Source organism: Rhinatrema bivittatum, chromosome 3, assembly GCF_901001135.1.
Source record: "Rhinatrema bivittatum chromosome 3, aRhiBiv1.1, whole genome shotgun sequence".
Classification (NCBI taxonomy): Eukaryota; Metazoa; Chordata; class Amphibia; order Gymnophiona; family Rhinatrematidae; genus Rhinatrema; species Rhinatrema bivittatum.
In genome coordinates this window covers 53,762,107-53,785,954 of record NC_042617.1, presented here as the reverse complement: position 1 = coordinate 53,785,954, position 23,848 = coordinate 53,762,107, and the positions used below count along the sequence as shown (strand labels likewise).

General features: G+C 41.1%; 1 protein-coding gene across 5 annotated transcripts in view; it reads left to right on the top strand.

The window, feature by feature from the left end:
* Positions 1-4,582: 4,582 nt before the first annotated feature.
* PPP2R5A (protein phosphatase 2 regulatory subunit B'alpha) overlaps positions 4,583-23,848 on the top strand; it is a 356,054-nt gene continuing 336,788 nt past the window's right edge. For 3 of the 5 annotated variants that reach the window (XM_029593246.1, XM_029593245.1, XM_029593244.1), the window contains exon 1: positions 4,583-5,132. In XM_029593246.1, the coding sequence (XP_029449106.1) occupies positions 4,985-5,132 (148 nt within the window). In that variant the 5' untranslated portion in view covers positions 4,583-4,984. Of the gene's footprint in view, positions 5,133-5,484; positions 5,595-23,848 lie in introns of those variants that run through there. The other 2 variants (XM_029593247.1, XM_029593248.1) reach the window with 2 other exon arrangements.

Here is a 23,848-nt window from a genome sequence, read left to right as displayed (position 1 = left end):
AGAGGATCAAAAAAGGATCTAACTCTGCTAGGAAGCTCCGCCTCCTGGGCCCTGATTGACAGTTCCCATACAGCATGGCTAATTCAGCCCTGCTATCGACGGGAAAAGACCACAGTTTTCTTCGGTGTTACAAGACAACTGAAAAACCAACTGGGGCTTGAGAACTCCCCAGAAAAAACTGTGGTCCACTGACATCTGAAGGACAGAATGTCTCTGCAGAACTGTGTCCATGTTTGGCTAATAAGCATAATGGGTAGAAAACCCATTGGAAGAATAATCAGCAACAATGGCAGGGCCTGGGACAAACCCTACATGCCAAGCACCAGACATAGCCTACAAGTAGGACAGCAACAAAGGTTTTAGCAGATGAAAGGTAATCCCTGAATAAGATTGCTAGCCCAAACTCCCAAGCAGAGAGTTACATTAGGCCTGAAGCTCTCCCACACTGCACCCTGTCAGGGGCAGGGCTATCCATCCTGTCTACAGGATAGTTCAGGTGAGCAGGAAGACACTTTTGGCAATCTAGTGAAGAGAGAAAAGCTAAAAGCAGTATTGGCCAGAGCTTAGCGAAAATATAGGGGAAAAGTGGTGTATTTTTCCCTGCAGGTATAAACTAAGATATACCATGAATACCTTACCTCCCCCCCCCCTGCTGAAATTCCAACTGGCAGTTAGGAGTGAAGATCACAAGGAGGTAGACGCTGGACTGCCGAGGTAAGCAGAAGTCGATAGGCTACATAACTCAACTCCAAGCGAATAACTCATTGCTGATTCCAGGCTGTTAGATGTAGAGAAGAGTACATGAGGTGGAGCAGAGTGCCACCTTCCTGAGATAGAAGATCTGTACTGTTTCCCCAGAGATATTGGGGGTCAAACGGACAGCTGAACCAGATAGGTGTACGATGATTGTCTTGGCCAGGCTGGAGCAATGAATATAAGTATTCGTCTGAGATACATTTCTGAACTGCTCAACCTATTAGCGGTATTGGGGGATACACATAAAACAGATCTCCCACCCAGGGCATTAGGAATGCATCCTGCGAGATTCTGCCTGGGCTTGGATATAAGAAGAAAAACCCTGGTAGGTTTATGTTGTTCTCTGTTGCAAATAAGTCTATGCATGATGTACCCCATGTCCTAAAAAGACTGTTGGCTCCTTCTGGTTTAGAACCCACTCATGGGAATGAAAGATTCTGCTGAGTCTGTCGGCTTCCATGTTCACTATTCCTAGGAGGTAGGTCGCTTTTAGCTGTATGGAACGTTTTTCTGCCCATTACAAAATCTGCATAGTTTCCTTGCAATGGATCCTAGAACTGGGCACCCTTTCTTTCTTTATATAAAACATGGCTACTTGATTGTCATAAGAACATAAGAAATTGCCATGCTGGGTCAGACCAAGGGTCCATCAAGCCCAGCATCCTGTTTCCAACAGAGGCCAAACCAGGCCACAAGAACCTGGCAATTACCCAAACACCAAGAAGATCCCATGCTACTGATGCAATTAATAGCAGTGACTATTCCCTAAGTAAACTTGATTAATAGCAGTTAATGGACTTCTCCTCCAAGAACTTATCCGTGTGTATCATAACACTCTTTCTTCGATGTTGAGGCATGAAAGTGTGGACTATGTTCTTTATTGCTCTCAACTCTAGCACATTTATCTGAAAGGTTCTTTCCACTGAAGACCATAATCCCTGCAACTTTACCCTTCTGAGATGAGCTCCCCACCCCCTTAATGGTGCTTCTGTGGTTAGAATGAGTTGGTGCATTGAGATGCAAAATGGTGCTACCGTCAGAAAGATGGATGGGGATAGCCACCAGTGAATGTCCTTCTGAATGGGTTGAGTCAAATTTACCTTGACAGACATTGGTTGGGTGTGTTGGGACCATTGGGACTTGAGTTCCCATTGCAGCCGGTGCATTTGGAGGCCAATGTGTGAGACTAGGTAGATGGCTGCTGCCATGTGTCCCTACAGGGTGAGAATTTGACGTGCTGAAGGCTACGATTGCTTCTGTAAATGGAGTGCTAGCGTGCAAAATGTCTGGATTCTGTCTGTGTGCAGGACCGGTGCTAGCTTTGTTGCTGCCCTGTGCTAACAATTACTGTGCTGCTGCCCCCCCCCGATTCATTCAGTCAAGGAAAGGGTATTACATACCCTAGGAAAACCTTACAGCCTTGCATACACACCACCCCCACCACTCCCATACCCTCTATAGTTACACAAAATGTAATTATGCACTTGTTACAAATTTTACATGGAAAAGAACATTCACAAGTACAGTCTTCTGAGGCAAAATATCACTTGCAACATATATATTATATTTACATGCACTGCTGTGGTGCCAATCAGAAAACTCTGCAAAAAAGACACTTGGAATTTCTATGGAATTTATAATGGCATCCATTTTCCTAACCTGCAAAGCCATGTCTCCTGGATGCCTGATGCCAAGGCTGCACAATTTATCCCTAATGCTTCCTTTTTAGCATGGCACCTCATTAACATATTACATGGGGCATTCAGGAAAGGCGGATGGACACGTTAGGAAAACGGGTGCTCAATGTGAGCTCCCGTTTTCTACCTGCTTTTATTGTATCGGCCACACTGTGTACTAAATACTGCCCAGTAATTACCACCCTCCTGGGCTCACATTGTAGCTAGGTAAAGGAGGCATACAGGATTACATATGATCTCAGAAAGGAGCTCCTAAATTTAGGAGCCACCACTGGCGTTTCTTGTTGCTCTTGAGGCTCTGAGAGCACAGCCCTTGTACTGGCCTGGATCTGAGCATCATCAAGCTATGGTGACTTTTCTCTGGCACTCCTGATCAGGTCTGAAAGCACACTGGAAGGGAAAGACAGAGAAAACTTGCACCCCGACCTCCCCCCATTCATGCCAAGGACCCAAAGAAGGGATCAGTCAATTGCTGCTTGGGGGGGGGGGGGGGGGAATAAGAAAATGCCATACTGGGTCAGACCAAGGGTCCCATCAAGCCCAGCATCCTGTTTCCAACAGTGGCCAATCCAGGCCATAAGAACCTGGCAAGTACCCAAAAACTAAGTGTTTTTGGGTACTTGCCAGGAATGGAGTTGAGAAGGGCCCACCATCAACAATTTTTATCTAAGGTGCCATTTTTCTTTAGATCCGACCCTGCTCTCAGAATTAAGAGATGGCGATCCCCATGTCTACCTAGCTAATAAATGTTAACAAAACTATTTTCCGGGAACTTAACCAAACCTTAGCCAACAACTTAACCCCCTTATTTCCTGACTAGTTATCCTATGAGAAATATTGCAAGTAAAAGTAACACCATGACATTCTCTAAATATAATATATAGCTAAAATGAACCACACATTCTCAAAGCTTAAGAATTGACAAACTGGAGAAAATTCTGATTTGAGGATGAGCTGTTGCAACATGATTTAAAAACCACATCGATGAGTGACAGAAAAAACCTGAAATACCTGATCCAACCCGAGTCTAAACCCTGACTGTTCAATCCCCAATAACCATGCCTATTCGGCTACTCCTTCGCCTCAAAAAACAAAACAAAATACCCCATCTATACTAAACCCCGGTTACCCAGCAGCCCCCGTAAACGACCTTTTTCTACATAGCACGGCTTCTATTCGCCAGTAAACTGTAAGTCACGCCTCTATATATATATAAGAACCACTTCTGATTGGCTTGTTGCATGTTCAGTCACGGTTTCGGGCAATTATTAACAAATTCCACCACTCAAATCGACACAGTGCTATGGCAAAACTCGCCCGCCCATCTTTTCATCCTTTATTTGTGATTGGCTTTTTTTTTTCTAAGTGCTTTCCATTTTCATAGCTGTTCTGACGTAAAGAGTATCGCTCCTCCCACAACGCCTCAAGCCTCTTTCTCCTTTTACGTCTCTCTCCCTCTCAGGCGGTTGTTGAGGATTTTTAATATATTTATTGTAATGTTTCTGATACGCGGTGTTTGATTGGCTGCCGCCTCAGTCAATCAATCACTTTTAACGCGGGCCTCTGGCAGCCACCAGTTTGTTAAAGAAATAATAAAATTTCAACCAAACCCAAAATCTTTCTTTCAAGTTTTTTTTTTTTTTTTTTTTTTTTTTTTTTTGGGGGGGTGGGCTTCGTAAGGGGGAAAGGTTGAATGAACGCACAGAAGTGAAGAGTTGCGTCGCCCTCCCGGCAGCTGACGGGGAGCGTTTCTGGGGGCCCGAGCGGGAAGGATGACAGAGGAAAGAGTAGACGCGGAAAACCCGACGCTTCCTGCGGTGCAGTCGTAGGCTGGAGCGAGGAACCCGCCGATTCAGCGAGCGGCGCACCCGCGGCAGCGGCTAACGAACTTTCTTTGGAACGTCGTTTCCTTCCAAATGTGTTTCATTTAATATATCCGTGAAGGCAAGCCACGCGCGCGGCGGGGAGGGAGGGGGTTTGTTACGTAAGTTTGTCTTTATTTTCGTGGTCCCTTGAAGTTTTATTATTTTTTTTTGTGTGTGGGGGGAAGGGGTTAGGGTGGGAGGGGGGAGCGTGTCACAGCGCCCGGATTTCCTTATTTTATTTTTTTATAGCACTTTTTTTTTTTTTTTTGCGGGTACGAAATAATAAAAAGAAACAAAACCTTCCCCCCCCCCCTTCCTCCAATAAGTTCGAAGCAATTTCTGAGGAGCTGCGTGGGAATAGCGAACACGTCGTGGCGTTAAACAACAACAACAACCACCAAAAAAATTATAAACACTATATGCTCTCAGTTGTGCTACCCGGCTAAAGGACCACAGAGGCGTGCAGGAAAGAGCGCTCCAGAGAAGAGACTGCAGAAATATTTGTCTTGTTTTATTTTGAGGCTTGGGAACTTTCCTCCTTCCCTGGTTTTCACATAGATCCGGATATTTAATTTATAGTTTTTTTTTTTTTGTTTTGGTGGTGGGGGGTTCGTTCTCCCCTCCTCCTGTGGATGGTAATACTTTTTATATGACCCCGGAGAAGAGATGTCGGCCATCTCAGTAGCGGAGAAAGTGGACGGTTTCACCCGGAAATCGATTCGCAAGGCGCAGAGACAGAAGCGCTCGCAGGGCTCCTCGCAGTACCGGAGCGATAACAGCGTGGTGGAACTCGTGCCCCTGCCGCAGCTGAAAGGTAAAAGCGGGTTACAAAAGAAAAAGCTGCCTATGGCGGGGCCCACCTTGCACTGGGCCCTTTCTTTTCACTCTCTCTTTCTTGGGCGCTCGCAGGAGCTCTCCCTCCTTGGCCTTTCCCCTTGTACCGGGGCAAGCCGTCTCTCCTTGTTGCACACACTTGTATACTTCCCCCAAACTGATACTATTTTGTCACTGTGTAGGCGTCAGACGTGTCAAACCTTTTCACCTCGACACCCCCTCCCCCTGTCGTCGTCCCCCCAAGTATGTCTTTAGCTCATCCTCCTGCTGTTGAAGGCAATCCGGGGCTCGGCGGACGAGATAGTTGCTGTCTTTTGCCCTTCAGTGCCCGCCTGGCTTTGTCGCAGGCAGTACAGAATTCCACATAAAGAAATCCTCGCTGTCACTGAAACTCGAAGGTTTCGTTTTACTAGATTATTGCTGGTCTTTGGAAGTCTGAATTGTGAGCTTACTATCTTATTTTCTTTGAGTTCAGCTTGTTATGTTTTAGTAAACTTTGGGAGGTTTCCGGCGGCTAGTTTTTAGTTCCTCTGCACAATATTATAATTTGCAACCCCATCCGAGAAGGAAGCAAGAAGCTGTGTTGCAAGTTAAATGCTAAATTGTAGACCTAATTCACTTTTTTTCCCATAGAGAGAATTGGGGGTGGTAGTGGTGGTAGAGTAGTCAGGTCCAGTTTATGGAATCTGGCTTATTCTGGCCTCAGAGTTTGCACAAAATGCATTTCTTTCCTGATTGTTTACAAATTACGTGAACATTATTATATTAGCAAAGCCAATGTACTCCTAAATGTAGTTATTTTATATTTGAGACCTGAGTGATTACAAAGACATGACGTTTTCATTGATAGTCACTTACTTAAAACTTTTTATTTTTTTGTACTGTCAGTTAGCATGGGGCACATTTAAAACTAATCGGAGAAAGTTCTTTTTTACTCAACGCACAATTAAACTCTGGAATTTGTTGCCAGAGAATGTGGTTAGTGCAGTTAGTGTAGCTGTGTTTAAAAAAGGATTGGATAAGTTCTTGGAGGAGAAGTCCATTACCTGCTATTAAGTTCACTTAGAGAATAGCCACTGCCATTAGCAATGGTAACATGGAATAGACTTAGTTTTTGGGAACTTGCCAGGTTCTTATGGCCTGGATTGGCCACTGTTGGAAACAGGATGCTGGGCTTGATGGACCCTTGGTCTGACCCAGTATGGCATTTTCTTATGTTCTTATGTTCCCTCCTCCTTTGGATTTCCAACTCAGTGCCATGGGCTACAGTGCCATGAGTCTTTATTCACAACTACCTAAAGTTGTTTTTTTTTACCCCTCATCTCACTGGCAACTCAGTCCCAACCATTTTAGCAGCAGCCTACAAATTGCTGCTTCTTCTGGAGCTCTATGGACTAGTCTGGCCACTGGATGTTAGTAGAGACTTTCCTCACCAAAACCCTAGGGTCTGTTAAGGTATTACCCAACCATTCCCAGTTAGCCCAGGAAGCAGAAGCCAGGTTCTGGAGTTGTCTCCCATTATAGCAGTGTGCAATACTGCCACTGATCCACTGGGCTGGCCCTAAAATGTATTTCAATTAGATTTATAAAGTTAGATAGCTGGAGCATATTTTTGAAGTGCTGCTTTTGAGAATTATTCTGCATCTTGAGAAAAAAGTAGTCAAAATACTAGGTTGTGATAAATATATAGATCAGATTCATTGATGAAATTAATTTTTAAATTCATCCTTTAGGTCATGTTATACAAATATACAATGATGTAAAGCAAGCATTTTGAAAATAAGGCTAAGTTGTATGTTCCTGTGCAGTCTACTACTTTTTAAAATTTATAAGATTATAATGCTAATTTAAGGAATGTCCTAGTAGTAGGTAGGAGAGCCTTGCAGTACAAATAGTGCTTGTGGCCTAATAAAGAAAAAATGACTAATAATATTGAGCATTTGATCTACTACTAGAATGTATTATTTAAATTCTTATTTCACCAAATACTATAAAATCTTTCTACACAGATCATTCAGCATAGTATATATTCTGATACCTCTTTTACCACTAGGGGAAGCAAATTCCAAAGGGCAGGACTAATAACAGAAAAACTGCACCTTTGAGTTTCTTGTACATGCACCTTTTTAAGAGGGAAGCCCTGGGTGCTCCGCTAAATGAAATAAACACCAAAGGATGTAACTCAATCAAATTGGCCAGATAGTTCAGCCCATCCCCCTTTTAATAGCTTTATGGACTAGCATAATCAGCTTCAGATTTACCCTCTGTACCAAGGGAAGCCAGTGTAATTCTTGCATTCTGGGAGTTATTTGATCCCTAATAGGCAGCTGGTTACCAGCTGAGTGGCCAAATTCTGCAAAACCCGCACTAAAATTTTGTGCATAGTGCATTGCAGTAATCAAGAGAACCCAACAGTGATTACATCATAATACCTAATGTAATCTGCTTTGAAGTTCCGAAAAGTGGAATATAAATAAAATAAAAATACTGTACAAAAGTTGCTCTTATTTAAAATATACCTAAGATGTTGTATCAGCTTAAGCCTATAGAAGGTTGATTTTCAGCACTGATTAAACCAGTGCTGTCATGGACAGGTAAAAAATGTAAACTTTGTATTATAAAATGAATTGTGTTCGGTTACCTAAAATATACAAGTTGGATAAATTATGAAGGTTGAGTATTATATATGCAGAAAGCTGCTTTTTTTTTTTTTTTTCTAATCATACATTTAAACCTGACTGGGAAATAGTTCTGGAGACATGTTTTTGGTTTTGTGGAATTTACTTTTCTCAGTCATATCTATTCTGTTCTGTTTCTTGATAAGCCATGATCCATCTTGGATGTCTGAGATGAGGCAAGGGTATCTAATGAAAGTTGATGTATTTATTTTGCTACTTGGTGCTTGACTTTTACTTTTTTTATGCTTAGTGGGTGCCCTCACTAGAAAGGGGATTGATTGTTTCGTCAGTTGCCTTTGCTGCCAGTTCTTTCTAGGAGGTTATTTCCTCCATTGCAGAAAATGTGTGCTAAAGTGTTGAAGTTAGCTTTTATGTTCAACAGTTTGGCAGTAAAGCTGAACAGCAATGTTAAATTCTGTGAGCCATTTCCACTTATTCCTTTTGGCTTTCAACTCAAATGGAACCAGCTTGTGCCAGGGCTGTGTTGTCATGAACCTTCATTTAGACTTACTCTTTTTTTTTTTTTTTTCTTTTCAACCCCTCATCCCCAAGCTCAGCCATTGAAATCATAGCCTTTGGCTAGGGACCACAAACCAGAGCTTTTTGCATAACCTGGTTTGCATGCACCCTGGTTCTGGCTCTGCTGTGTGGTAGCTGAGATTTCCTGTCCTCTGAGAGTTATGAATGCTGCCCCCATAGCTTTCCCTGCCTTAACTAGCCTGTAGACAAGAGGCTGTGCTTGGAAATTGAATCTAGATCTCCTGCAGGCAGTGACTAGTAGTTGTAAGGCTAGACTCAAATAGGTCCCTTTTTAAAATAAAGAATTCCTGTCATTGAACTTTGTTAAAGACTTCTGTTAACATTATAGTTTTTAAAATTGCATATATAACACTTATTAGTGAATAGCATAAATAATGTATCTGCAAATAACATGCACGAAATGGTTTTAGTGGTATGCTATGCAAATAGCATATGTAAAATCAAAAACAAAATAAAACAAATTTAATTTCAAAAGGGCTGCATACTCCTACTACATACCATTTCCTGCTTCAATCATATGTGAGCCGACTCCTTACTGCTGTTCCTTTTGAAAGCAAATTTGCACTTTTGATTGCAGTGGGACCAGGTCTGCTGCCTCCGTTTAAAAAAAAAAAAAAAAAAAAAAAAAAAAATCAGTCCATCCCTTTGTTGAAAAAATTTGGCTGATTTTTACTATAATAGATAAAAAAAATATCAATTAAAAAATTTCCAGTAAAATTTGGGCATTTTTAATGGCCAAAATTCCATGGATCTTTCTGTGTAAAAGAAAAAAAACAAACAAAGCTAAACAATATGTATTGTAGGTGATAGTGTTAAACAGCATATTTCAAGGAATATGTTAAGATATTAGGGGTATCTAGAAGTTGGGTGAAAGTCAGTAAAAAAATAACATGATTAATTCAGGCATATTTTCAGGCATATCTTATAAAATATGCAAATGTCAATGGAGTTTGAGTTCAGCTTATGAGGAATGGTATCTTTGTTTTCACAAATAGGTAGATAACTTTACTGGTTGGTGTATGTATTGCATTCTGTCTATTAGTACAAGTTTTACAATATTCTGCTTTCTGGTCACAAATTGCCTAAGGATTTTTCCTTATCCATGCTAGATCAGTCCGTAGACAAGTGGGGCATGCCCTTCTGCCAGCAAATGGAGACAAAGTAAAAAGTTTAAAGCTGACTTCACTCTCCCTATAAAAATCTGATCCTGATTTGTCTCCAATTTGCAGACTTGTGCTGCAACTAGGAGTAGGCTGCTTCTGGGAAGGCATGAGGGCCAAGTTCCCAGTGGATCATAGACTGAGTCTTGAGGATGCTCCAGATGATGGTCCTGTGGGACTGATTCTTCCGTCTCCTATGGGAACTGACTTGGTTGGGATCTGAATTCCCACGCCAATGGGTCAAGTGGCGGGTGGTTCCTAGTGACTTTGTTCTCTTGGTAGCTCTGGCAGCAGGGCTCCTAGGACAACAGTCTTCATGTTGATTTCCCTGCTAGAGTGCGATCCTAAAAAGAAGGCTTACAATACAGCCTCTTCCCCAGAGTGCCTCCCGATCTCTTATGGTACTGTGTTGAATGTGGACTCTGTCAAGGGGTTGGAGGTGATCACCCTCTCCTCTCTCCTTCCTCTGGCATCCCCCATTGCAAATCTGCTGTATAGTCAAACGTTGTGCAAATTGAAATAAGTAATAGTATCTTTAAGTAGTATTGGGAAGTGCTTGTTCCTCAATAGAGAGATATTGAGCTTCCAGAAAAAGGTCCGTGGTCTAATGGCTTCGGGGTCTAAACAGATTTCTTCTTTGATGATTGGACAGAGAGCGGACTATCACTTTTGACAACTAGGAGGTTAGATCAGGGAAACACAAAAAGTAATCTAGCCTGCTATAAATACAGTGACTTGAACAGTAATATGTATAGTCCTTTTCACCAGGGTGGTGTACTCTTCAAATATCTGTGAGGTGAAGCAGGTCTACAAGATCATGAATACCTGGGTCTGACAGAGATCTGCTTCTAATTGTGGAAGTCTTATGAACCAATGGGTGAAGGACTAGATTCCAGTCATAGCCTATGCAAAAATGTCCCCCCTCTCCTGAAAAGGGCTAAGGTGTCAGTAAAGTATTCATAGAATGCTGATTGGTTGGAATTAGGGCTGTAGAGATTCACCACCACATATATATTTAAGTGAATAGAGTGTGCATTCTAATATGACATATCTCCCATTTGTGTCCACCAAGGAAGGTACACAGTCAAGGGTAAATTTTTGTCGAGGATGCACACCCCTGAGCTCCTAGATTTATGAGATGAAAAATATTTGATCAGTTCAACCAAACTTTAATTTTTCATGCTCAGCTCTAGTGAGGTGAATTTCTTGCAACATCAAAATTTGAATTTTATTTTGGTGGGCAAACTAAGAAACACGCAGCATTTTAATGGGAGAGGAGATCCCTCTAACATTAAGAGATACCCATTGATTCATATTAGGCAAAGAGAAACTTGTATCAGAAAAATGTTAACCAAGTTTGTGAAAAAACTACTGTCGCTAGGAGTTACTACCACCAAGCAATAAACAATATTATATAATAAAATAGTGACACCCACTGTAGATCCAAAAAAAGGCACCAAACAGCCGCACAGAACAAAGTATGCCTTTTACCCCACCCCAAAAATTCCAGTAGTATCAGTTCCAAGTGTCGAATGCAAACTCGAATCTTCACATCCCCAATAAGCAACTCCAACCCTGCATCAGCCCAAAATAGTAATACCACCCCTGTCCAGGGACACCCACCTAGATGGAGTAAGTATCCTGAAACTCTTTGGTAAGAGCGTCCTTGAAACCAGAAGGGCAAACCCATTAATTCCCCCCCCCCCCCCCCCCCAAAAAAAAAAAACCAACCCTCTCATTGCATGCAAACCCTGGACCCTAAATAAATTAAGAGCATGAATTGCAGCGAAGCTATCATGGAATTAAGCAAAAAAATAGCAGAGAAATGAATATGGCTCCAGTAGCAAGAATTCAGATCAATATCAACAACAAAGAAAATAGTCCTGCATAATTTTAAAAACAGCATATAGTTGGCACTCATTGAAGTAATAATAGGAATGAAACAATGTAAAAAAAAGTGAAACTGTTCAGCGTGACGCAGTGAAATAAGCCGCAAGAGAAGTCAGATAGAATAAACGAACGGTGCACATGCATGCTGGTTTGAGGAATCCAACCGGGTCCAGCGCACAGGTGCATCTAGCATGAAACCGAGGCTTCCATGTCTGCTTCACCCCATACTGCTCCTTCACATCTTTATGAGAAGAATATGCAGTGCTGGTGGTCCATGACCAATCCAGGAAAAGAATGCTCTGAGAAACAACGGCTCAGTAACAAAACTCTCATAACCAGACTGAGAATATAAAAATACTAGAAGAACCAGGAAATTTGAGTGCAGCAGTCCCATCCTAAACTTCAGCTCACATATTTTAAAACACCTTGACATGCAATGCTAGTCCTGCTTTGCTCATGCCCAATTTCATTGGTTTACTTTGATTATAGTGACAGAGGAAACTAGTACTAGGCCTCATCTACATGGGCCTTTTGTAGATCTATGAGTAGCTTCTCTGCTGCTGGAACATCATCTAGAATGCACATTTCCTGTTGATTAACACTTAATTTCACCAGGTAAGTTGCTGTATATCTTTTCTGCAACTCTCCTTTAACACTGGTAAAGACTTGTCACCTTCTTTGCAAGTCTGCAGAAAAGTCTTGAAAGATTATAATGCAACTTCCTAGGTGGACAGGCTCCTTTGCCTCTCATGCTGTTTAATATATGGTGCTTATTGAAATTATGTAATTTTATGATGACTGCCCATAGCCGACCTTCAGATTCTGGAGCAGGAGTGAGTGCACTGTTTGCCCAGTCTATTTTGATATTATATGTAATGAACCATGAAATGCCAAAACAAAAAATATTTTTATTGCGACAATAACCCTCATACGGGAGCCAACTTTTAATATATGACGTGTTGATTTCATGGGATTTTTAACCCAATCCAAAGTGAATAGCTCATCATATAGATGTTGAATAATCATCGGGTTTGTCGCAGTGGACCCTAATTGTTTTTATCTTTTTCTTTTTTTCCCTTTTTTTTATATTATAATTCACAATAATCCTCTTATTCTTAGAGTCCACATTTTAACTTAAATGTTCTTCAAAAATATATATATATCCACAGATAAAAAAGCACTTATAATGTTGAACCGTGTTGCAACTCCATATGCCCTTCTTAAAACGCCCAGTTCTGTGCCGCAGTTCCGAACTTGAACTGCTTTCACCACAGCGCCCGACACAGCGTGTGTTTCGTATAAAGAACTCGTCAGGGGCTTGGGCTTCAAATAAACTTCCTCTCGGCGTTTCTGGTATACTTCAAAAAATGGAGCCCTCCATTTTTTGAAGTATACCAGAAAGCCGAGAGGAAGTTTATCCGCAGAAAAATTTGATTTGAGGCCCAAGCCCCTGACGAGTTCTTTATACGAAACACACGCTGTGTCGGGCGCTGTGGTGAAAGCAGTTCAAGTTCGGAACTGCGGCACAGAACTGGGCGTTTTAAGAAGGGCATATGGAGTTGCAACACGGTTCAACATTATAAGTGCTTTTTTATCTGTGGATATATATATATATTTTTGAAGAACATTTAAGTTAAAATGTGGACTCTAAGAATAAGAGGATTATTGTGAATTATAATATAAAAAAAGGGAAAAAAAAGAAAAAGATAAAAACAATTAGGGTCCACTGTGACAAACCCGATGATTATTCAACATCTATATGGTGAGCTATTCACTTTGGATTGGGTTAAAAATCCCATGAAATCAACACGTCTTATATATTAAAAGTTGGCTCCCGTATGAGGGTTATTGTCGCAATAAAAATATTTTTTGTTTTGGCATTTCATTAAACGTGGTTCATTACATATAAGATTGTTATATTATTACCACAATTTCTATCCAGTTGTTAGATATTCAGTCTATTTTGATGGCACCATTTTTAGCTTCAAGTTTTAATAAAATACCGTAAATAAATAATAGGTCTAGGAGTCATCTTGAAAAATATTGTACCACATTGCTGCCTTTAGATTTTTCCAGGATGCCTGGTATTCAAATGCTACAGCGTCTGGGTCTGTTCAAGATTGTAGGTTTGTGTTTTTTTTTTTTCCAGAGCTAAAGTGAAAGTATGTTCCAGTTTCTTGATCTTAACGCTGGCCAAGGTGAGCGCCATTTCGACGTAGTACTTACATTGGTCTCATCTTGCACAGCTTGCCATAATTGGGCAACTCTTTCTCTACTATAGTCAGTCATTAGCCAAGAAACTAGTTTGCTGGAAATCTCATCGGTGAATTTCTCCATTGATTTTGGATATGTACTGTGTGTTCAGCCGAGTTAAGCTGCTCTGTGCTGTCTTTTTCTTCAGAGGCCAGGTCCTCCACGTGTGCCATCAGAAGCATCAGTCAACTTACTTGATTTTTAGTAAGCTTGATACAGAGAAGGAATAGAATGCTTACTGGCTTCTTTAGACAGGGACATGTTGCTCATAGTAGCCCCCAGGTTAGCTGAAAAAGGGAGATTAAGTGGATGATAGCTGGAGCTCAGTCGGGCAGCAACTTCCTCCCTCTGAGCATAACCATAAGTCTTCTTTTTCTTACTTTAAAAACTGCAGTGGTGACAGGTTCCCTTACAGCCTTCAGTGGAATTCTTCATTTACCATTAGCTGCATCTGCTGATGCCATAGCAGAAATGTTATTGTGGAGGGCTTCTTAGCAATTAGAACAATTTTATTAATTGAATGTTCCCTGATAGTTTATACTACTACATATTTGTACACCTTGGAATTATTTCATGCCTTCAAGCAATCTGAGAAATGATGATATCCCATTCCATGATATACCTTGCAGTACCTTACTACATAGTAAATGATGACAAAGATCCAACTGGTCCATCCAGTCTGCCCAGCAATTTGCTTCAGGTTGTAATTGCCATTCTGCAAGTTACTCACTTGTGATAACTTTTGGTGTAACATTTCTACAAGTTACCAGTTTTATTTTCATTTCCATCCTCTAGCCACCGGAGATGCTTGTTTATCTCATGCCCCTTTGAATTCTGCCACTGTTCTTGTCTTCACCATCTGTTCTGTGAGGGCTTGCCATTCATTCACCCAACCTTTCCGTAAATAACTATATCTTGACATTGTTTGAATGTCTCCTTTTGTAGTTTCATATCATGATCATCAGAAAAGGTTTGATTTATATGCATCATTATCTGTATCATATCTCCCCTGCCTCTTCTTTCTTCCAGGGTATACATATTTAGGTTCTTCAGTCTCATAAATCTTTTTAAAAGAGCCCATTCCATTTGGTTTTCTTTCTCTGGACTGTTTCCATCCTGTCTCTATTATATGTTTTGATATATGGTCTCCAGAACTGAACACAATACTCCCAGGTGAGGCCTCATCTCTTTTGTTTTGCTTCTCTGTGCAACCCAATATACTCCTAAAGTTATTTCAATAAATATACTTTGCATGAAACAGAACTCATAAACTGAGACTGCACGTTTGTGAAATTGAGACCGTCCATCCCTAAGATAACTGGTTTGTCTAGTTTCCTTTACCTTTATGAAGAATATTTTTGAAAAAGTTAGTTTAAATTGCATTTTGAAAACATCCAGAAAAATAGGTGGATGGCACTTGGAGGAATTACACTTAATACAGACTAATGATTATAAACTATAAGGCACTATATATGTTTATATGAAGATATAAGGCACCAGGAAAACAAGGTGCAGATTTGGTGTTCCTATTTGAGGTAAGTTTCATGCAAAGTATATTTATTGAAATAACTTGATGAGTATATTGTTTTGCAGAGTGAGATTTTTTTTCTTAGTATCGGTGGGTTTTTTTTCACACTTCAGGTGTCTGTGCAATCCAGCATTGTAATTGTAAAATGATTCTTTGAAAATTATTTCTAATCTTTGAGATACATGCGCCCATAAGAGAGCACATGCTGTATAAATAAGTTGAACTGAGCATCTTTTGACATGGGGGGTGAAGGTAGGGTGCAGTAAGCATATTCATTTTATAGGTAGGTTTTAATGAAAATTATTTGCGTATGTTAAGAGCTCGTAACAGCCTCCTATTTTCTTCCCTTTGTACAACTTTTAAAATTGTTAAATTTTATAGATGACATTTATGAGAGTACATTTGTAATGACTTTTGTCTTATTGATAAACCTGTACTTGGCTGTGGAAGTTTTTGTAGTTTTTTGCTTTGCAATTCTTCCATCATCTCCTCGTACCTCAGAAAGTTCTTGGTAAGCTTCTGAATTAGTAGATAATCGGTTATTGCAAAAATTCTAATTTTCTTGGACATTCTTCCAATAGCTGGGACCATTGGTTGACATTCCCCAGCACTGTTTCCTCTAACCTGTGTGTTTGCACGCAGGTTGGGAACCCTGTGCACATAAAATGGCTTAATAGCATTTATCTTTGAACTATATAATTATGCTTAACAATAAAAAAAAAATATGAAATCAGATTTATTTGATGTTTCCTATTTATTTAAAACAAATGGTTTGAAATAGTTTATTTTTATTAAAACAATTACTTAAACACTTTCAAAGTCCTGATGATATTTGCATTATTCTTGCTTGGGCACACTTGGCTCATAACGCAGAAATTTGAACTCTGCTTATAAAATGTTGCATAAAAGAAAATTTTTTTTGCACATAGCCTGTCAAAAATTAGAGGGAACATTTGTTCCCCAGCAGTCAGACAGAAACAAAACTGTCAGAAGAGCCTCATCAAATGAGCACTTTGCCTCAGCTCCTCTGCCTCAGTATTGATTCCATTTTCAGCAAGGGGGAATGTAGAATAAATGCCAGTGACTCTAAACAAGGATGTATCATTGAACTTGAAGCCTGCTGCTGTGCACATAGACTGAACCAAAAGTACAGGCCTAAGCAACACACAGAATTTTCAGTCACATGATGATTTTGGAACTTCATCTGAGGCTGTAATTCATCCAGAAGAGAAGAAGCTACAAGTATTCTTCCATATTAGACATTTGTCAGCATCTCACAATATGAGATGAGAACCTTGGACAGGAACTGTGCACATGTCCTTGTATCCAGCCAAGGGACTAGCTATGAATGGGCATTGTTCCACATGTGTCTGCTGATTGGACTGTATGAACTCTGTTAACCTGCAATGGGAATATTCATATGCTATCTGCACTCAGATGACGACTGGATTCCATCAATCCCGTGTTTATAGAAGGTGGTAACATCCACTCAAGATCAACGTTGGATACTATGGAACTGAATGTGCATTGATGTTCCGAATAGTGATAAAGACTCTGAATTATATAGACTGTGGCTTTTCTCCACAGATTACCCCAGAGCTTGGCTTCCAGAACTTAGACTGCTGCAGTGAACCTGTAAGCTAAAATTGAGTTCCGTACTCAGCACGGTCAGCTCTGTAGCTTGGAAGCAGCTGTTTTGCCAGCTATCCCTTGAAAGAGCTAAAGCTAAGAACTTCTTTACCCTGATCCTGCTGGCATATCTCATGGTGACATCTTTGAGACCTTTGGGTGCTGTCATCCACCATATGGGGTTTCACTGGATTTCTCCCTGTAGTGTTAACAGATCCCTGGACCTCTATAGGACTGGTTAAGGGTGAGATAAACCGGCTTAATTATCTTTCAGCTGGGTTAATTAGTTTGGTATTGCATATGCTAAGTGGAAAGTTGGCTTAGAGAACTCATAAGTTCTGTTTTATCTTTCATTACAATGCCTTGTGCTGTGAAATTTAAACTAAAAACAAAACCTTGTATACCTAAGCTGCTACAATAAAACTGATAATCTCACAAAAGTGTAAGCAACTGCTCCCTTAAAACTAATGAATTCGTATTGTAAATTTATCAGATTAAGATTTTAATCAATTATGGATATCCACACCTTATATTCCTTACAGGAATTGGCCCTTTTTTCCATTTCTGACTCTTTGATTCAGGAACCTTCAGTTAAAAAGAAAAGTGAAAGTAAACTATAGAAAGTACAAAACCAGCCCTTCTGGGAAAGAGTGGGTTCTGCAAAGATGCTGAGCAGAAATAAAGGCATATGTATCTGGGAACTGGGCTTGCTTTCCAGAATTTCCCCAGTGAATGAGACTGTTCATTTATGGAAGATCTTATTCTGGAGCTATCAGTGTCTTGCACTTCAAGCTCTCCTTCAAAAATTTTGTTGCAAAACATATTCTATCATTTGGCCAGGAACTAGCTTGATACTCTTGTTGCTGTATCTTCAGAAACTATTCTGATACTTTCAGTTACCATTGGCTGACCATTGCTCTTCGTTCTAACAGCCCATATTCAGTCAAAGCGAGTCTTGTCAGCAATAGAGACAGGCAGACCCCAAACACTTTTAAATATAAGAAAGTACTCTTTTGAACTGTTATTACTGCTGGCCACCACCTGTTTAGCAGTTCTCAGCTGTTTCAGCTATTCTCTATATACAGGTGCATTTAGAAAGTATTCAGACCCCTTCACTTGTTCCTCATTTTATTACAGCCTTATTCTAAAATGGATAAATATGCATTTTTCCCTCCTCAGACTACATACAATGCTCTGTAATGACAGAACAAAATCAGGTTTGCAGAAATTTGTGCAAGTTAAAAAAAAAAACCAAAAACCCAAAAGAAAAGTGAAATATCACATTTACACAAGTATTTAGACCCTTTGTTGTGACACTCAAAGTTGAGCTTAGATACATCCGGTTTCTATTGATAATCCTTGAGATTTTTCCAACTTGATTGGAGTCCACTGGTGGTAAATTCAGTTATTGGATATGATTTGGAAAGGCACACACATCTATATAAAGTCCCACAGTTGACTGTGCATGTCTGCATCACATCCTTTTGGGCAAGAGGCTGTGCTACACGGAGTTCCTATTCTGTTGGTAAGTTTGTCCTTTTGATCCAGGAATCTTTGGAAGAAGGCAGGCTCCGGGAGTGGAGCCACCTCATTTGCCTCACCAATATCAGAGCTGGGTCTGGATCATGCTGTTCAACGGGTCTTGAAAGTGTTAAGAGAAGGCTGTGCTCTGGAGTTTTCTTCACATGCCTTGTGATCTCACCTTTCACCTTAAGAAGGCTGTTGGACTTAAAGGCCATATTTCCTGTTCTTGAACTGCAAGAAAATATGGGATGCTGTTCCAGGTGATTCATTTCCGTATGGGAGCTCTATGCGTCGTAACAATGGTAGTGCAATCGGGAATTCTCCCATCTCTAGATCTGACAGAGATATTTCTGCATTTTCCCCATTCGTTGGAAGCATCAGCTGTTCTGCAGTGTGCCATTCTGGGACACTCTTATCAGTTTCAGGCCCTGCCCTTCCGGCTGGCCATTACGCCCAGGACCTTCTCTAAGGGTCATAGTGGTAATAGTGGTGTTCTTCCGCAGGAGCGGCGTCTTGCTTCCCCTTATCTGCATTGGAAAAGCTAGGCTGAGTGGTGATCTTGGCCAGGAGCACCTTATAGCTGCCTCAGATGCTGGAGTATCTTGGCATCAATGTCGTTTCCTAGTAAGTCTGAGTGTTTCGACAAGGGAGACACATTCAAAGTTGATTGCTCCAGTTCAGACCCTGGGAAAATCTGTTTGGCCGACGGTATAACCTTATTTACAGGTCCTGGGTTTGATGGCAGCCATATTGGGGGTTTCTCCTGGGTGAGAGTGCACATGCAGCCTCTTCAGTGCAACTTCCTGGTGGGGTCCATAGTCTCAGGACTCCATGGCGAGGTTTCTCTTGGAGGTGAGCGTCCACTTGCAGTGGTGGTTGCAATCTGATCTTCTCAGGAAGGGAATTTCCTTGGAGACGCCGGAATGGTAGTACATATCGCTGGGGCACTGAGGAGCTTCAATCAATTAGAAATGTGTAGTTTGGCTGGCATACTTGTGATTCATCGAGCTTCTAGAGGCTCAGATGGTGGGGATAATGTCTGACAATGCACCCATGGTGGCATGCTTCTTTCCTCAAGCCGGAACTGAGAGCTCTCAAGTAGACACAAATGGATGCGCTCATGATATGGGCAGAGCAACATCTTCTGGACATATCATTGCTGGAAAGGACAATGTAAAAGGCCATCTTTCTTAATGGTTGGAGCTTGGTCCCTGGAGAGTGGCAGTTGTTGGCTGAGGCCGTTCCGCTCATAGTGGCTTGCTGGGGGTCACCCTTCTGGCTTCAGCAATTTTGAGATTCCAAGGTCCTTCAGTTGCAGGCAGCATCTGAAGCTCTGCATATTGATGCTGTTGTTTCAGAGGGGCTGTGGGTGTGGAGCTATATCCCTTCCCACCATAGCCACTATTAGGCAGGGTTGTGCAAAAGATTGCAAGATAGACCTAAACTTGTGTTTCTGGTGGCTCTGGCTTGTCCTGGAGGCTGTGGTATGCCAATTTGCAGAGGCTACTGGTTGGCAGTCCTTTTAAGCAGACGCTCTGGCTGGATCTATTGCACAGGGACCCATTCTACATGACTATCTGGGTCGATTTTTGTCCTTTGGTTATTTAAAGGTTGGTTATTTTGCTGCAGTGATTCCACCTTCACCAGGCTGAAACATTTTTTTCTGTGTCTCTGGCCTATGTTAGTGTTTGTAGTGTTTTCAAGGCCTACAACTTAGGAGTTATTATTGATAATCACCTCTCATTTAAACCATTCATCAAATCCATCATAAAAGACTGCTATTTTAAACTCCAAACAATAAAGAAACTCAGACCCCTACTACACTTCAATGATTTCCGTACAGTCCTCCAAGCTATTATTTTATCGAAGATTGACTATTGTAATGCGCTCTTACTTGGCATTCCTGCAACACACACTAAGCCACTTCAACTCCTACAAAATGCCGCCGCTCGGATATTGTCAAACACAAAGAAAAGAGATCACATCACCCCCACACTTATTGAACTACACTGGCTCCCTATACAGTCACGAATTATTTATAAAACACTCTCGATCATACATAAGAGTCTAGTAAATTCCAACCTCAACTGGCTTAACCCCCCCTCCTACCTCGTACCTCCAAGAGACCTACACGCCCAGCCCTCCAAGGAACACTCCATGCCCAATCTATTAAATCTTTTAAACTCTCCTCCACTATTAACAGAGCCTTTTCTTTTGCCGGCCCCACCATATGGAACTCACTGCCCCATGATATTCGCATAGAGACCTATACCCCCACTTTCAAAAAGAAACTTAAAACCTGGCTCTTTCAGCAAGCCTACTCCATCTCACCCCCTATTACATAAAACCCCCCTATGAATGTTATACTGATATCTTGGTATGAACGCCTTTATGTCTGCTGATTTTTGTACTTTGCACTATCATGTATATAGTTATAGTTATATTCCATAGCATCTACCCATTGATGCCTGTTATATGTAAGGGCTCCTCCCAAAAATTATTTATATGTTGCCTAGTTCATCATATATGTTATCTGTTATATGTACGGGCACTGCCCAATGGTTTTTTGTTCATTGTGAACCGATACAATGTGCGAACGGATATCGGTATAAAAGAAATGTTAAATAAAAAAGTGTGAGATGCGAGGTTTTCAGTCTCTCAAAGTGGAAATTCCATTTCATTTTTGGAAGTGGCAGCTCTTGCCTCTTCAAAGGGAGTAAGTCAATGGAGGGTCTTGGTCTTCCCCTCCGGATGCGTCTCGATTCTTGAAGGGAGTTAAGAATCTTTGTCCTCCCTAGTGGCTACTGGTGCCCTTGTGGAACCTTAATCTGGTTCTGGATTCTTGGTGCATCCTGCCTTTCGACCACTATGCAGCCTCTCCTGGAAGCTACTTTCATTGAGGACATTTTTTTTTCTGTGGGCGATATAGTTGTGGACTGTACCTTCTGTTGCTGGAAATGTTTTCAAAGTTTCATTTTAATCTATTTCTTCTGCCTGTTCTGGGCAAAAATAGAGATGAGTGATTATTGTTCTTGCATGCCTTAGATGTCAAGCGGCATCTGAATGATGTTTGGAGGCTACTAAACATGTCAGGAAGTCGGATCAATTGTTTATCTCCACCATGGAGCAGAAACAAGGGGAACTGGCAACTATAGCCCGTTGGGGGGGAAAAAAGATATCACAGCTGCCTGTGTGGTTGCAGAGATTCCTTTCTCTAAGCAATTTAGAGCACATTTCGCTAGGGCTCAGGTGCTATTGTGGGCAGAGCCTTGATTATCGTGTCTAGCCGAGCTTTCTTGGGCAGCGATGTGGTCTTTCTTGCACACTTTCCCAGTCTTTCTGCTTGGCTGTTTGAGCTTCATAGGGTGCAGCTTTCATGCGTGCGATCTTAACTGGACTACAGGCAGCCTCCCGTCCTGTTCGGGAGTAGTTTAGGCCAATTCCCACAAGTGGGATATACCAATCTGAGTGCAGTGGAAGGAGAAATTACTGTTTACCTGATAATTACCTTTAAGGAAAGCAGACCAATTCCTAACCTGCCCTCTGCCGATTTTTGCCTTTGGTTCGTTCTTTAAGTGCGGATATTGTAGGGTGGTGGTTCTGCTATTTATTGGAGGATTGGTAAGTGTTTTAATTGGTCTCTCAGTTTAGAGAACATTAATTCTTTGATCTCCACTCTTTGTTTTCTATTGTTTGGAAGCATGAGTGAGTGATAATCTTTTTCAGGTATAATCAATTTGTCCACAGTTTGACCTTTCCAGAGAATACTGGTGGGCTGATGGGGTAGAGCTATATATTCGTGACGTTGGCTTTTACTCAGTCTTCATCTGCTGGTAGAGGTGCATAACCCACTTCAGGGGATTGGCCTGCCTTCCTTAGAGGAAAGGAAATTATCGGGTAAGTAGTAATTTCTCCTTTCCCAATAAACCTTCCACAATATTGCCTATGAAAATGTTGAAAAGAACTGGTCCAAGCATGGATCCCTCCGGCAAGCTACTAACTCCTCCTCCTTTTTTTCTTCAGCACAAACTCAATTTACCACTACCCTTTGCTTCCCACTCAGCCAGTTTCTAACCCATTCAGTCGCTTTAAGGCTCATATGAAGAGTGCTCAGTTTACTTATAAGTTGCCCAGGTGGAACCTTGTCAAATGCCTTCCTGAAATCCCAACTACACTACATCTGGAACATCCCTCTGATCCAATTTTGTGATCACCCGTCAAAGAAATAAATCAGATTCATCTGACAAGACCTATCTCTGATAAAACCAGATATTCTCATTTGTCTGACACTTTCTGTAATCTCTTGCAGTTTATGAATGCTAATATTTTTTCCTAAAAAAGTAGGTGAAAACCATGGTGACCTATTTTTCTTTCCTAACAAAAGTATTTACTTTCCTAACAAAAAGGTCAGTTGCCCTTACACTATCTCAATGTACTTAATTTAATACCTTCTTAAGGCTTCTCTTTTTCCAGCTGAACCAGCTTCCAAGTTCAAGGTCCTTGTTATTATGTAACTTTTTGCTTCTCTGCTCTTGTCTCTTACCACAAAATTTGCTCCTTATGTTACGTTATACTGATCTACCCCTGTTCGATGTAAACCGACCTGATATGGTATTCAACCTTGAAGGTCGGTATAGAAAAAAATGTTAAAAAAATAAATAAATAAATCTCCTTTTAATCTTGTCCGCTGCTCTTCCTCCTAGATTTTGCCATCCAGCTGATGACTCCTGAGTCCAGCTCTTGTTTTTTGTCCGGGGTGTCAGGTTCTTACTGATGGTTGGGAGGAGGGGAAGAAATACTCCTTCAGGGCCCCAGGTGTTGGGGAGTAACTATATTCTACTTTTTCCTGGGAAAGACACTCTTCACTTTCTGTGGAAGGGATGTGAGTGCCAACAAAATCCTCTAGATTGAGTTTGGGGTCCAAACAAAAACTTTACAGTAGCAATTGTTAAAAAGAAAATAATGGTACTTTTTATATGCTAGCTTTTGGAACCAGCATTTTATTATCAATTATACAACTTTCTTTATCTGTGTAAGTGTGTCTCAATAAATGGGCTGTGGAAAAATGTCATCCTCTGGTGCTTGTAAAAGCAAGGCTTCCCTGGTGGGCAGACATCCTCTTCCAAAAATACTGGCAGACAGAAAACACGGTTTCATTTTCTGTACAACGTCCACTTGTATCTTTCCTTCCTAAGGTAAAGACTTCAGATGGGGGCATCAAAGTATATCAAAAAGATCTTAGTTTCTGTTCTCTTTCCATATGACACATGGGATCTTTCAGGTGAAGGGCCCAGGCAGCAGGGAACAATCAGCTCTTCTAAATTTCCCCACTTCAGGGCAGGAAGGGAAGAGGCAAAAATATTCATTCCAGATCCTCAAAACAAATTCAGTTTTGGATTTTTGAGTGAAGAAGTTCTCTTGTAGCAGGTCACCACTGGCTATTTCAGCCTTGGATTGGGGCTGTCGTGGGCAGAGTCTACCCTATCCTGGCTAA